This window comes from Triticum urartu, chromosome 7A (genome assembly GCF_056163025.1).
Source record: "Triticum urartu cultivar PI428250 chromosome 7A, HENAU_Tu73, whole genome shotgun sequence".
NCBI lineage: Eukaryota > Viridiplantae > Streptophyta > Magnoliopsida > Poales > Poaceae > Triticum > Triticum urartu.
This window is the reverse complement of record NC_141879.1, coordinates 375,603,383-375,618,688: the sequence shown is the minus strand read 5'-3', so window position 1 is coordinate 375,618,688 and position 15,306 is coordinate 375,603,383. Positions and strand designations below refer to the sequence as shown.

The 15,306-nt window shown below is 46.0% G+C and overlaps 1 protein-coding gene across 1 annotated transcript; it reads right to left on the bottom strand.

Annotated features, from left to right (window-relative positions):
- Nucleotides 1–1,035: 1,035 nt before the first annotated feature.
- Nucleotides 1,036–1,743, bottom strand: LOC147959643 (uncharacterized). The gene has a single exon (XM_087532799.1). It carries the CDS (start codon nucleotides 1,741–1,743, stop codon nucleotides 1,036–1,038), a length of 708 nt encoding a protein of 235 aa, XP_087388925.1.
- Nucleotides 1,744–15,306: the final 13,563 nt, after the last annotated feature.

Sequence of the window (15,306 nt, the reverse complement as noted above, 5' to 3'; positions counted from 1 at the left end):
GAAGAACTTGACGGCTGACTGTGCTATCACCTTTCTCACTGGTTCCACTTCCGACCACTTTGTGAACTTGTCGATCGCGACGTACAAGTACTCAAAGCCCCTGATAGCACGAGGAAAGGGGCCCGGTATGTCGAGCCCCCAGACCAAAAATGGCCAGGAAAGAGGGATTGTCTGAGGAGCTTGGGCTGGTTGATGAAGCTTCTTTAAATGGAACTGGCACGCTTCACACTTGGTTACTAGGGAAGTTGCATCCTAGAGGGCGGTGGGCCAGAAGAAGCCTTGACGGAATGCTTTGCCAGCAAGGGCTCTCAACCCTATGTGGGAGCCACACATGCCTCTATGTATCTCTGCCAACAGCCTCAGTCCGTCTTCCCGAGGAATGCACTTCAACTTCATGCTGGTTGGTCTCCTTCTATATAGGGCATCATCCAAAAATTGGTACATGCTAGACCGACGGGCTACTTTCTCTGCTTCTTCTTGTTCCTTAGGAAGCTCCCCTGTTTGGAGGAAACGGATGGTGTGTTGTGCCCATGCTGGATCCTGAGGCTCGATGGCAAGGGCTAAAGGCACATCTTCGGCCGCATGGGCAGCTGCCTCTACGGTTAGAGCTCGAGGCTCCGCCAGGGGTTGCTGCTCTCCGGCAAGCTTGGGGCACCCGACAACGTCCTTGCCGGCGGCTCCTAGGAGCTCAGCGGGAAAGTACTTGCCAGGGCCTGCCTTCCTTCGCTTGTTCTGTCATGCTAATGGCTTGATGGACGGTCGAGTTAATTGGAGCACAAAGGTACCTGGTTCCACAGGCAACTTCAAGGCAGCGTGCTTCGACAGGTTGTTAGCAATGACGTTCTCCGCTCGGGGAACATGCTTTGCTTGCAATCCGTCAAAATGCTCTTCCAACTTCCTCACTTCATCCACGTAGGCCTCCATCAATGGGCTCTGGTAATCCTTGTTGACTTGCTTAACGATGAGCTACAAATCACCTCTGATTATGAGCTTCTTGATTCCGAGGTCTGCCATGATCCTGAGACCGGCAAGCAATCACTCATACTCCGTCGTGTTGTTCGTTGAATTTTCCCGGGGAAAGTGCATATGGACTACGTACTTGAGGTGCTCTCCGGTGGGCGCGATGAGTACCACGCCGGCACCAGCACCTTGCAGTGAGAAAGCACCATCAAAGTACATAAACCAATCGTGACAGGTCTCCTTGCCGGGAAGGGTGGTTTCTTGAACCTCTTCGTCGGGCATTGCGGTCCATTCCGCTATGAATTCTGCCAAGGCTTGGCTCTTGATCGTTGAAGTACTTTCAAACTTGAGGACAAAGCTTGACAACTCCAATACCCACTCCACAATCCTCCCTGTCGCATCTGGGTTGTGCAAAATCCGTTGCAAAGGGAGGCGGGTGACGACGTTGATGTCATGCTCTTGGAAATAGTGATGCACCTTTCTCGAGGCCATGAGGAGGACGAAAAGTAGCTTTTGCATACCAGAATATCTTGATCTAGCCCCCTGCAAGAGGGAACTGACAAAATAAACGGGTTGCTGCACCACCTTCTTCTTCTGTCCCACTTCGCCCATTTGCTCGGACTCTGCCTTGCTGGGATCAGGCCTTGCCGAGGGTTCCGCCTTGCCGGCGCCACACTCTGTCGAGGAGGGCCCCGGCCCGCCATCCGATGGCTCTGCTGCTACTGATGCTTCATCCTCAAGTTCCCTCTGTGCCACCAGCGCAGCAATGACCACTTGATTCATTGCTACTAAGTACAGCAGCAACTACTCTTGTGGTTTAGGCGCGACTAGTATTGGCATGGAGGAGAGGTACCTCTTCAAGTCTTGCAGCGCAGGGCACGCTCAGCAGATTTGGAGATGAACCTACTCAGGGCAACAACACAGTCGGCGAGCCTACGGACGTCTTTGACCCATTTTGGCGCCTCAATCTACTCGATTGCCTTGATCCTGTCGGGATTTGCTTCGATTCTGCATTCAGACACAAAGAACCCAAGAAGTTTTCCGGAGGGGACACCGAACACGCACTTCTCTGGGTTGAGCTTGAGGTTGATCTTGCGCAGATTTGCAAATGTTTCTTCTAAATCTTGCATGAGCGTGGAACTGTCCTTGGTTTTGACCGCTATGTCGTCCATATAAGCTTCCATATTTCTATGTAGCTGGGGCTCAAAACCAATCTGGACTACTCGGGAAAACATTGAACCAGCGCTCTTCAACCCGAAAGGCATTCGTACAAAACAGTATGTACCACATGGGGTGATGAACGCGGTTTTTTCTTCGTCTTCCTTCATCATGAAGATCTGGTGGTATCCTGAATAAGCGTCGAGGAATGACAGCAGGTCACACCCGGCAGTGGAGTCCACAATCTGGTTGATGCGTGGCAGAGGGAAAGGATCCTTTGGACATGCTTTATTGACATTCGTGTAGTCAATACACAGCCTCCATTTCCCATTTGCCTTACGCACCACCACCGGATTGGCCAACCATGTAGGGTGGAGCACTCCTCTAACCAGGCCTGCCGCCTCCAACTTCCTGATCTCCTCGACGATGAACTCTTGTCGCTCCAAAGCTTGCTTCCTGACCTTTTGCTTGATGGGCCGCGCATGAGGGCAGATAGCAAGATGTGCTCAATCACCTTGCTGGGAACACCAAGGATGTTGGATACTTGCCATGCAAACACATCAACATTCGCCCGCATGAAGGCGACGAGCGCGCTTTCCTATTTGCTGTCAAGGGTGGAGCTTATAACGAAAGCCCCGTCCTCCTTGATGGACACCTTTCTTGGTTTCTGGTGGTGTAGCCTTGGACTTCTTGCTCTTGCCGGTGGAGCTCTCTGGCACGTCCTCAACGGGAGCGCAGCACTCCGAAGAGGTGCGCTTGCCGGAGTGGGTGCAAGAGGTCTTGCCGGAAGAGGTCTCGCTGGAAGGGGTCTTGCCGGTAGAGGTCTTTCCGGCCTTCTTCCTTCACGGGGCTTGAGCGGCAGGAGCAAGTGCCTTGGCGGCAGTTGCTGCAACTGCCTCTCGGTAGAGTTGGTCGGCGCAGATGAGCGCGTCTTTCTTGTCAGAGGGGACGGTGATGATGGGTAGCCAAGGATCCATTGTATGGCAAGGGGATCTCAGCGACATCGAAAATGATCTTCTCCGTCCTATAGTTCAGCTTGCCCCCAAATGTAACAGGCAGCGTGATTTTGCCTTTTGGCTGGCTCCTTCCCAGGTTGACCCCTTGAAACGTGTCCGTCTCCTCGAGATCTCCATTAGGAATCTGCAGCCTCTTGATCACAGCGGGAGAGATCAAGTTCAAACCGGCCCCACCGTCAACCTGCACTTTTGTCACCTTGAGGTTGCGTATGGTTGGTGAAACCAAAAAAGGAAAACACCCGACCGCAGTTGTGCGATCAGGGTGATCCTCCGTGTCAAAAATGATGGGCGTGCGGGACCACTTCAGTGGCTTTTGGGCATCGAACGATGGCTCCGTCGCAGTGACCTCTCGTGCCCACTATTTTAATTGGCGGTGAGAGGTGTGCAATGAGGTGCCACCGTCGACGCACATGGCCCCTATAGCTTTCTGGAACTCATGCTCTCCGGACTCGTCGTCCTCGCCGTGATCATCATCTTCCTCATCGCAGCTCCGAGCGGGCCTCTCTTGTTGATTATCTTTGCCGCAGCGACCTCCTTGGCCGCCACGCTTCTTGTAGGACCCCTCAGCACCATCCTAATGCTTCTGCTTGTTCCACCTTTGATATTTAGCCTTCTGCTTTTTTGCAAGCATCTCAACCTGTCGGCAGTTCTGGAGGTCATGGCCCTTGGTGCGGTGGATATTGCAGTACTGCTTGTTGGAGCCACCTGGCTTGTCGGCGGCCGCCAAGGCCCGGCAGGCGGCACACCCAGCAACCTCCTTGCCGGGATCGTCAGCCTTGGCCTTCTTGGCGGCACCGGGGTCACCGGATCCCTCAACGGCAAGCACAGTCTTGCCCTTATGCTTCCTGTTGCGGCGCCGGCCCTTCTGATAGAGGCAAAGGTGTCCCGATGTTTCGATGAGATGGTGGCTATCGTTTTCTGTGGGAGTCGACCTTGACGATCCGACTACGAACGTGCGAGACGTCGCGCCTTAGCAATCGCTAAACCAACTTCCGAGGGGTTATTGACCACGCCGGAGCACGATCAACCTGACCACGAGGGCCTGTTTCCTGCGAGCAAACGAAGAACAAGCAAGAAACTAAGATTGCAATCTGGATATTGCGAATATAAGATGAAAGCTTTATTGATCAAGGTGGGGTTCCGTGACGTCTTGGTCTGGTCGTTGGACACAAACGAAGTACGCGAAGTTGCAGCTATGGCAAACTTTTAATCTAAACAAAACCCAGTCTAAACGAAGCCTTAAGGGCTATATATATAGGGAAAAGAGAGGGGATTTTGTCCACCCTTGGCAAGGTGGGACTAAAACACCTCCTAAGTCCTTTCCCCTATAATATGGACTCTAAAAATAGATTACATGGGCCTGGCCCAAAATAAGGTGGCGCAACACCAATAATAAGCTATGGAGGAAATTTATGAAAGGCCATCTTGTATATTTCGTCCATCTTCTTGTATGTCATCATGGTGGCTTCAAAGTCCGGAAATCTCCACTTGAACCTTCGTTCTTGTTCTCTTTGCACGCACCTTCATCTCCGTGCTTGACCATGCTCCAATGTTCATCCTTCTTGTCCGTGCTAGGCCCTTCAATTGCAAGCAACACAAATGTATCTAAGTTAGGCAGCATCATATTCTCATGAACACTAGAAACATTACCAAGAAACGAAAGTACCTGATAATTTAATTGGCGTATCTGAGCTCTAGCAACTGTTCTAAGAGGTAAAACAACAGGGGATATGGGTGTAACTGTGGTAGCCATGTCCTCATCACCTTCTTTGTTGGGGCGGCGGCGTCTTTGTCCGTGGAGTCGGTTTCCGCACCCGCGTCCTCGCCGGGGTAGTTCCTTCCTCAGCCCGAGCACATCTATCTGCCAGAACATAAAGTTCGGCTACATCCTTGACCTTGCTCATTGCTAGCTCTTCACGCATCTTACGGTTGCGTATGTTCTGATGGAACACACTGATGACAGCGGTGGGATGAACATCTCGGATGGTGTACTGCACACGGCTAAATCTTTGTATGTACTTACGCAGGGACTCGCCATCCTTCCGGGGGGGATGACATGCAAGTCACTTGCCTGGCCAGGAATGATGAAGCTTCTGCTCATGATTACAAGAAGAGAACATGCCACAAGTGCAAGAAACCTGGCCACTACATCTCTGAGTGTCCGCAGTGGGACAATGAGAACAAGAAGAAGAAGAAGAGCAAGGAGTATGACTCTGACGACAAGAAGAAGAAGAAATACTCAAAGTCTTCTTCCAAGTCTTCCTCAAAGTCTTCATCACACAAGAAGAGCTCATCTAGCAAGGCACATGCGTTTATTGGCAAGGAAATGGATTCAGAGGAGGAGTCCGCTTCTAAGGAGGCGGAGGTGGAGTCTGAGGAGGAGTCCCATTCTGGCGTTGCGAGTCTGGCTACAGCATACGTTGCCAAGTCCATCTTCAACACTGAAGACAATGACTTCATCACCGACACCGATGCAAATGACAAGGACTACTCCGCTCCTACCTACTGCTTCATGGCACGCGGTGCCAAGGTAAACACACGCACTACTCACTATCAAACATCTAGTGAAGATGACTCTGATTGTGGTTCCAAACCCAGCTACAAAACACTTGCTAAAATTGCAACTGAACAACAGAAAGCTATGGAACATATTCAAAAACTGTTAGACAAAAGCGATGATCTGTTAGATGCTGAAATGACTCGATCTCAGTCCTTAATTGAAGACATAAAAAATCTTCACGTTAAGTATGAGGAACTTGAAAGTCGTCATGAAACGCTCTCAACAACTCATGAAAGCTTTCCTATGATTATCTTCAAAGGAAGCAAGATCTTGAGAAATTGAGAGCGGCTCATGAAGATCTTCAAAAGGAAAACGAGTCACTTCGCGCCGAACAGATCAGTTCAGCTTAGGAAGGATTTGAACCACCATGTCTTAAATGCATCGAGCGTGGTAACGCTACTTCTGTTGCTGAATGTTCTACTGCTGCTACTGTTGCAATATCTTCAACTGTTGATGTGGTAACTAACCCCTCTGCTAAGGATACCACTGCTATTGCTGATGAGAATGCTAGGTTGAAGACACTGCTTGAAACAGGGATGTACAAAAGTCTCAAAGGGCATCAGACACTATGTGATGTCCTCAAAAGGCAGATCCTGAACCGAAACCCTAGGAAAGAGGGTGTTGGGTTCGAAAGGAAAATGAATGCTGATGGCTCTTACTGGAAACCTGAGAAGTACCCCAAAACCACATGGGTTGCTAATCCCATTGTTATTGATGAATCCTTTGATGCAAACTATAAACTGTTTAAGAATCAGAATGGTGAAGTGTTTGCCAGGTATATTGGTACTAACTGCAGGAATGGGCCGCCTATGAAGAAGGTCTGGGTGCCGAAAAGGTGTTTGGAGAATCTTCCTGTGAATGTCGTCATGACACCACAAGTGAAGAAGACAAACCCCAGACCACATGCTTCTTACGGCCCAAAGGCTTCATACAGACAGAGGACTCACCTGAGTCGCACTAACGCAAATGTTTTGCAGGGAAATCTTACTCAGGCCTATGAATATGAGTGCGTTTCATCAAACCGCCATGTTCATAAGACCAAAAACTATTCTGCTTATCCTTATGAGTACTATTGTCCACCTGCAAGACTTTTTGCTAGGGCTCCAAAGCCAAAATTCTCAGATGCTGTACTTAGACTCATTGCTTCGAAGCCACCCATGAAGATGTGGGTGGCTAAGAAAGCTTAGCTCTCTTTTGCAGGGAAAGGTCTCCAGCCGAAAACCAAAATCGTCGGAAGCTATTGCTGGGGACCTTAAACATCTTGTAGGGCGCAAGATCAAATGCCCAAATGGCCTTATTATGTATTTTGTTCCTGAGTCGCTTGCCACTTGCCCTATCAGTCCTAACCTCGATCTAAGCTTTCATAATCCACTTGCTCGTCAAATGTTTATGCTTCACAATTCTCTTCGTGAAGCCTATCCCCCTAACTGCACTGTAGGGTACGACACCAGCTGCTTCAGAATGGATTATTGATAGTGGGTGTACTAATCACATGACTGGCAAGCGAAGCCTTCTTATGGACTCAACCTTACGTCCATCTGACAAAAGTCACATCACATTTGCTGACACTGGTAAAAGCAAGGTATTGGGTCTAGGTAGAGTTGCAATCTCAAAGGATCAACACATGGATAAAATCATGCTTGTTGAATCCCTTGGTTTCAACTTAATGTCTGTCTCCATACTTTGCGATTTAAACATGATTGTGATGTTTGGAAAATATCGTTGCCTTGTTCTAATGGAATCTGACAAGTCTCTAGTGTTTGAAGGGTATCGGAAAGATGATTTGTACGTGGTAGATTTCTCAGCAGGACCACAACTTGCCGTATGTCTTCTAGCAAAAGCTTCTGAATGCTGGCTCTGGCGTCGGAGGCTAGGGCATGCTGGCATGAGGAACCTCCACACCCTTGCAAGGAAGAAGCATGTCATAGGCATCGAGGGCGTCAAGTTCAAGAAGGATCACTTATGCGGTGCCTGTGAAGCAGGAAAGATGACGAGGGCCAAGCATCCCTCGAAGACAATCATGACAACGACTCAACCCTTCGAACTGCTCCACATGGACCTTTTCGGTCCCACTCATTACTCAACTCTTACTACTACTCCTTGTCTCTATGGCTTTGTCATTGTTGATGATTATTCAAGATATACTTGGGTACATATAATCCTCTACAAGACTGAAGTGCAGGATGTCTTCAGACGCTTCGCCAATCGAGCCATGAACAACTATGGCGTCAAGATCAAGCAATAGAGGCAAAGGTGTCCCGATGTTTCGATGAGATGGTGGCTATCGTTTTCTGTGGGAGTCGACCTTGACGATCTGACTACGAACGTGCGAGACGTCGCGCCTTAGCAATCGCTAAACCAACTTCCGAGGGGTTATTGACCACGCCGGAGCACGATCAACCTGACCACGAGGGCCTGTTTCCTGCGAGCAAACGAAGAACAAGCAAGAAACTGAGATTGCAATCTGGATATTGCGAATATAAGATGAAAGCTTTATTGATCAAGGTGGGGTTCTGTGACATCTTGGTCTGGTCGTTGGACACAAACGAAGTACGCGAAGTTGCAGCTATGGCGAACTTTTAATCTAAACAAAACCCAAAGTCTAAACGACGCCCTAAGGGCTGTCTATATGGAGGAAGAGAGGGGAATTTCGTGGCCCTTGAGGGTGGGGTCCGAAACCAACCCTAACTCTTGTTTCCCCACACATACGGACTCTAAAAATAGCCTATACTTAAGTATTTCGAAATTACATGGGCCTGACCCATTAATAAGGTGACGCAGCACCTAGAATAGCCTATCGACGAATATTATGAAGTGGCATCTTGTATATTTCGTCCATGGCTTCATGCACTCCTTATGGCGGCTTCAAAGTCCTGAAATCATCACTTGTAACTCCGTTCTTGATCCCCTTGCGCATGCCATCAACTTCATGCGTGTTCTTGCTCCAATGTTCATCCTTCTCCAATCTAGGCCCTTCATTTGAAAGCAAAACAAATGTATCCAATTTAGGCAGCATCATAATCTCATGAACATTAGAATCATTACCAAGAAACGAAAGTACCTGGTAATTTAATTGGCGTGCGCGAGCTCTAGTAATTGGTCCAGTATATGTAACAGTAGGGGCTGTGGGTGTAACAATGGTATTGATGTCCTCATCATCCTCCCCTTCTTCAAATGAAGTCGTCCTCGACGGAAGCTCATCTTCCTCACCCAAATAAGGCTTCAAATCTGCAATATTAAAAGTGGGACTAACCCCAAAATCTGCAGGTAGCTCAAGTTTATATGCATTATCATTTATTTTCTCTAAAACCTTAAAAGGACCATGAGCACGTGGCATTAGCTTTGATTTGCGCAGATTAGGAAATCTATCTTTACGCAAATGTAACCAAACAAGATCTCCAGGTGCAAACACAACATGTTTTCTACCCTTATCTCCAGCAAGTTTATATTTAGCATTCATACGCTCAATGTTTTCCTTAGTTAACTCATGCATTTTTAAAATCAATTCAGAACGTTCTTTAGCATCAAAATTAACCTTCTTCGAAGATGGAAAAGGCAACAAATCAATAGGTGCACGAGGTAGGAAACCATACACAATTTCAAAAGGGCACATCTTAGTAGTAGAATGCAATGAACGATTATAAGCAAATTCAATATGAGGCAAGCATTCTTCCCACATTTTCTTGTTATTCTTCAAAACAGCCCTAAGCATAGTAGACAATGTTCTATTGACTACTTCAGTTTGTCCATCAGTTTGGGGGTGACAAGTAGTACTAAAAAGCAGCTTAGTCCCCAACTTAGCCCATAAACATCTCCAAAAGTGGCTAAGAAATTTAGTATCATGATCTGAAACAATAGTATTTGGCACACCATCTAAGCGAATAATTTCACGAAAGAACAAATCAGCAACATTAACAGCATCATCGCTTTTATGACATGGTATAAAGTGTGCCATTTTCGAGAACCTATCCACGACAACAAATATGCTATCCCTCCCCTTCTTTGTTCTAGGTAAACCTAAAACAAAGTCCATAGATATATCCTCCCAAGGAACACTTGGTACAGGCAAAGGCATATATAAACCATGAGGATTGAGTCGTGACTTAGCTCTTTGACATGTAGTGCAGCGAGCAACAAAACGCTCAACATCCCGTCTCATCTTTGTCCAAAAGAAATGTGTAGCAAGTATATCCTCCGTCTTCTTGACGCCAAAGTGTCCCATTAATCCTCCTCCATGCGCCTCCTGCAACAACAAAAGACGAACGGAGCTAGCTGGAATGCATAGCTTGTTAGCACGAAACACAAATCCATCGTTAAGAACGAACTTGTTCCAAGTTCTCCCTTCCTTACAGTTATGCAATACATCTTTAAATTCAGCATCATTAACATATTGATCCTTGATGGTCTCCAAACCAAATATTTTAAAGTCAAGTTGTCAAAGCATAGTATAACGACGAGACAAGGCATCAGCAATAACATTTTCTTTACCCTTCTTGTGTTTAATGACATAAGGGAAAGTCTCAATGAATTCAACCCATTTAGCATGTCGACGGTTCAGTTTTGCTTGACTTTTAATGTGTTTCAAAGATTCATGATCAGAATGTATAACAAATTCCTTGGGCCATAAATAATGTTGCCATGTTTCTAAGGTCCGAACAAGAGCATATAATTCTTTATCATAAGTAGAATAGTTCAGACTAGGCCCACTCAATTTTTCAGAAAAGTATGCAACAGGTTTTCCATCTTGTAATAACACACCTCCTAATCCAATTCCACTAGCATCACATTCAAGCTCAAAAGTCTTATTGAAATTAGGAAGTTGGAGTAAAGGAGCATGTGTCAACTTATCTTTCAATACCGTGAAGGCTTCTTCCTGTGCGGTACCCCAAACAAAAGGTACATCCTTCTTTGTAAGCTCGTTGAGAGGTGCGGCAATGGTGCTGAAATCTCTCACAAAACGCCTATAGAAACCAGCGAGGCCAAGGAAACTCCTCACTTGTGTGACCGTTTTGGGCTGCGGCCAACTCTCAATAGCTTCAATCTTGGCTTTATCAACTTCAATTCCCTGTGGAGTAACAACATAGCCAAGAAAAGATACTCGGTCGGTGCAAAAGGTGCACTTTCCAAGGTTACCAAACAAACGTGCATCACGTAGAGCAATAAAAACAGCACGTAAATGTTCCAAATGTTCCTCCAAAGATTTGCTATAAATCAATATGTCATCAAAGTAAACTACCACAAATCGTCCAATGAAAGCACGTAAAACTTCGTTCATTAACCTCATGAAAGTACTAGGTGCATTAGTTAACCCAAAAGGCATGACTAACCACTCATATAATCCAAACTTAGTTTTAAATGTTGTTTTCCATTCATCTCCCAATTTCATACGAATTTGATGGTAACCACTACGCAAATCAACTTTGGAGAATATTGTAGAGCCACTCAATTCATCAAGCATATCATCTAGCCTAGGAATAGGATGACGATAACGAATAGTAATATTATTAATGCCTCTACAATCAACGCACATACGCGACGTACCATCCTTTTTCGGCACTAAAATGATAGGAACAGCACAAGGACTAAGGGATTCGCGTATATAACCTTTGTCGAGCAGTTCTTGTACTTGACGCATAATCTCCTTCGTCTCCTCTGGATTGGTACGGTATGGTGCCCAGTTGGGTAATGATGCACCGGAAATTAAGTCAATTTGATGCTCAATCCCGCGAATAGGTGGTAATCCCGGTGGCACGTCTTGTGGAAAGACGTCGGCGAACTCCTGCAAAATGTTAGTGACAGCAGGAGGCAAAGAGGAAGGCACGTCCTCGAATGAAAATAATGCCTCTTTGCACACAAAAGCATAGCAAACAGATTTGCTAAAATCTAGATCATCAATATCAGATTTGGTGGCAAGTAAACATGCACTTTTCAATTTAATTTCAAAAGCAACACTAGATTGTTTATTATTATTAGGCTGCATTTGTTGCTCAAATTCTTTTGCCACAATCTGATTTTCACTCTTAGTTTTCTCCTGTTTTGCTTTATTAGCTCTATTAATATCATCTGTCAAAATGGAATCAGGAGTCATAGGAAGCAAAGTAATATTTTTATCCTTATGAACAAGAGTATACTGATTGTTTCTACCATGGTGAATAGAATTTTTATCAAATTGCCATGGTCTACCAAGTAATAAGGAACATGCTTGCATCGGTACCACATCACAATCAACATAATCAGCATATGTAGAGATCCTAAAATGCACACGAGCAGTACGTGTTACCTTAACCTTGCCGCTGTTGTTGAACCATTGGATGTAGTAAGGATGTGGATGTGGTCTTGTGGTGAGAGATAGCTTCTCCACCATCTCGATGCTAGCCAAGTTGTTGCAACTCCCTCCATCTATGATCACGCGAACAAAACGTTCCTTCACAACTCCCTTTGTATGGAACAAATTATGCCTCTGATTTTGCTCAGCTTGTGTAACCTGCACACTCAAAACACGTTGAGCAACTAAACATTCATACCTGTCAGCATCTTCAGGAGCCATGTATTGCGTCTCATGATCAGAATCGTCTCCACCGTGTTCGTCACATGTAATAAGAGCCAAAGTCTCCTCATCATAGTCACTAGCGGACTCATACCCACCATCCTCAGTAACAATCATCACACGCTTAGATGGGCATTCTCTCGCATAATGACCTCCACCCTTGCAACGTCGACAAATAATATCATGTGTTTGCCCTGTTGATGCCATGGATGAAGAAGAGCTCTTTGCAGGCCCAGAAGGTGTGCTCTTGGCAGATAGTGGTGATTGTGCCTGCTTTATTGTATCACGGTTGGAGGTGGCAGCCGACGGAGGCGCCGGTGAAGCAGAACGTGTGGAAGTAGATGATGCACGTGGTGTCCATGAAGAAGGTCGACCTGCAGAAAAGTTAGTCCGCGCCAATGCCTGTCGATCCTGCACTTCACGTTCAGCTTTACAAGCAAGATGGAATAAACGAGTGATATTAGTATACTCCTTATACTCTAGAATCGTCTGAATCTCTCTATTTAATCCACCCATAAAACGTGTAAGCATAGCTTCATTCTCCTCAACAATACCACATCTAATCATGCCAGTTTGTAATTCCTGATAATATTCTTCTACAGAATTTTTTCCCTGTCTTAAGCACCGCAATTTTTGAAGTAATTCACGTTGATAATATGGTGGAACCCAACGAGTACGCATAGCAGTTTTCAAAGCAGCCCAAGTAGCAGGAATGGGATATAATCTACAATGCTCAGACCACCAAACACATGCAAAACTAGTGAATGCACAAACAGCAGCAGGAACACGTCTCTCCTCAGGATATTGTAAACATGTAAATCGTTGTTCAGTTTCTAACTCCCAAGTAAGATATATATCAGGAACATATCTACCCTCAAATGGTGGAATATTCAATTTTAGTTTAGGGAGATGGTCATGATCTCGTACCTGAGGGTGAGCCCTACCATTGCCATTATTTGCATGTGGACGACCTGATGGTTGCTGTGCTGGTGGTGGCACGTAGTTCTGATTTTTATCAACCTCATCCTCGTAATCGCCAGCAAAATCATCATCCTCCGCATCAGCAGCAGGAGCCACAGAAGTAGCAACAGCAGCACCAACAGTTTGGCCAGGTGCAAGAGGGAGACGGCTCGCTCGGCGGAGGGCTGTTTCACGATGTGTAGGTAGTCGTCGTTCTTGTTGTTGTAGAGGTGTGTTAGGTGCAGCCGGCGGTGGTGGTGGAAGGCGCGCGAGCAATTCATTAAACCTGTTATCGAGCTTTGTTTCGAACGTCTTCTCCATGTCATCTATCTTCTCCATGGCCTCTTCAAATCTGTTTAGCACATCCTGCACCTGTCCATTCATCATTTGCTGAAATTTATCATGCAACTCCTGATTCGTCATGTTCTCCCAGTCAGTCTCGTCGGCTTGTGATCCTACCATGGTTAGCAACAATAGAAAACACACAAGAATATGATCCTATAGAATACTAACAAGAGGTGGTGGTGGCGGGTGTCACAAATCTGTCAAGCAAATCTCAAATTCTTACTAGTTCTTACCCAGCAGCAGGCGGTGATCGGCAACCGTTGTAGTCAAAACTCTCAAAAGCTTGGATAGAGCGATTGCCAGGGAGAGTCAAACGCACGACGTAGATGTATGTGGAGCTGGGAAGACTTATAGTATGGTAGCAAAAAGGGTCAGCAATAATCAATTCAGAGATGCAAAGTTGAATAAACGCTCAACGACGGTACTGTGCTGGTCCTAGGCTAGACCGTGCTAGAGACGCGAGCCTAGAACACTAACAAAATCACGGCGCTGCACGTAAATAAGGGAAAAGCACACTCTGGAACTTTTTTTTTTCGCTTTTTTTTTGCGCTTCTCTTTTTTTTTTGCGCTCCTCTTTTTTTTATTGCGAAAAATTACTATAATGGCGAGTGTCTCAAAACTCTTCCCTCGTCAAACTGATAGGATGGGCACGAAAAAAAAATTCACTTTTTTTTCGGAAATCAGGGCAGCGACGATGAAAAAGTGCGACAAAAAATCACTATGATGGCACGTGGCTCAAAAGACTCAGAAAAGCCTAAAAATAGGATAGGGAAAAAATATTTTTGCCCGTGAAAATTTTGGCCTAAAAACTGCACGGGGGTCTCCAGACTCTTTTTTTCTTCTTTTTTTTTTCCGAGACCTACGCAGGCAAGGAAACTAGAATCGGAATTGAGATTGATCTCAAGAACAAACCTAATATGAGAAGAACTCGGATTGGTGGTGGATATATGGTGGTGGTATATGGCAGCGGTGGTGGTATATGGTAGCGGTGGTGGTATATGGATAGAGATTGATGGTGGTATATGGATACGGATTGGTAGTGGTATATGGATAAGGATTCAGAGCGGTGGCGGATAAGCAAAAGTGGTAGATGGGCGATGATGATGGTGCGGCGGCGGCGTGACAACTTATGACCAGAACTCGAAACTCTAAAAGACTAGACTCTAAGACCAGCAACTTGACACGACAATGCAACCGCAAATTCAACAAAGCAAAAACCCTAAAAAGATTATGCAAAGGCTCAGATTGGTTCGGATATGATGAACTAACCCTAATTTTTTTTTGTGTGGCTTTTTCGTGGACTGTAGGTATGAAGAACAGACTCGATCTAATCTACGAAAAACTGTAAAATCTCACCGAGCAACCTGGAAATCTGATACCACTGGATAGAGGCAAAGGTGTCCCGATGTTTCGATGAGATGGTGGCTATCGTTTTCTGTGGGAGTCGACCTTGACGATCCGACTACGAACGTGCGAGACGTCGCGCCTTAGCAATCGCTAAACCAACTTCCGAGGGGTTATTGACCACGCCGGAGCACGATCAACCTGACCACGAGGGCCTGTTTCCTGCGAGCAAACGAAGAACAAGCAAGAAACTGAGATTGCAATCTGGATCTTGCGAATATAAGATGAAAGCTTTATTGATCAAGGTGGGGTTCTGTGACGTCTTGGTCTGGTCGTTGGACACAAACGAAGTACGCGAAGTTGCAGCTATGGCGAACTTTTAATCTAAACAAAACCCAAAGTCTAAACGACGCCCT

Bases quoted from the DNA above. Each gene is read 5' to 3' on its own strand.
- LOC147959643 (XM_087532799.1), bottom strand. From the start codon at position 1,743: ATGAATCAAGTGGTCATTGCTGCGCTGGTGGCACAGAGGGAACTTGAG.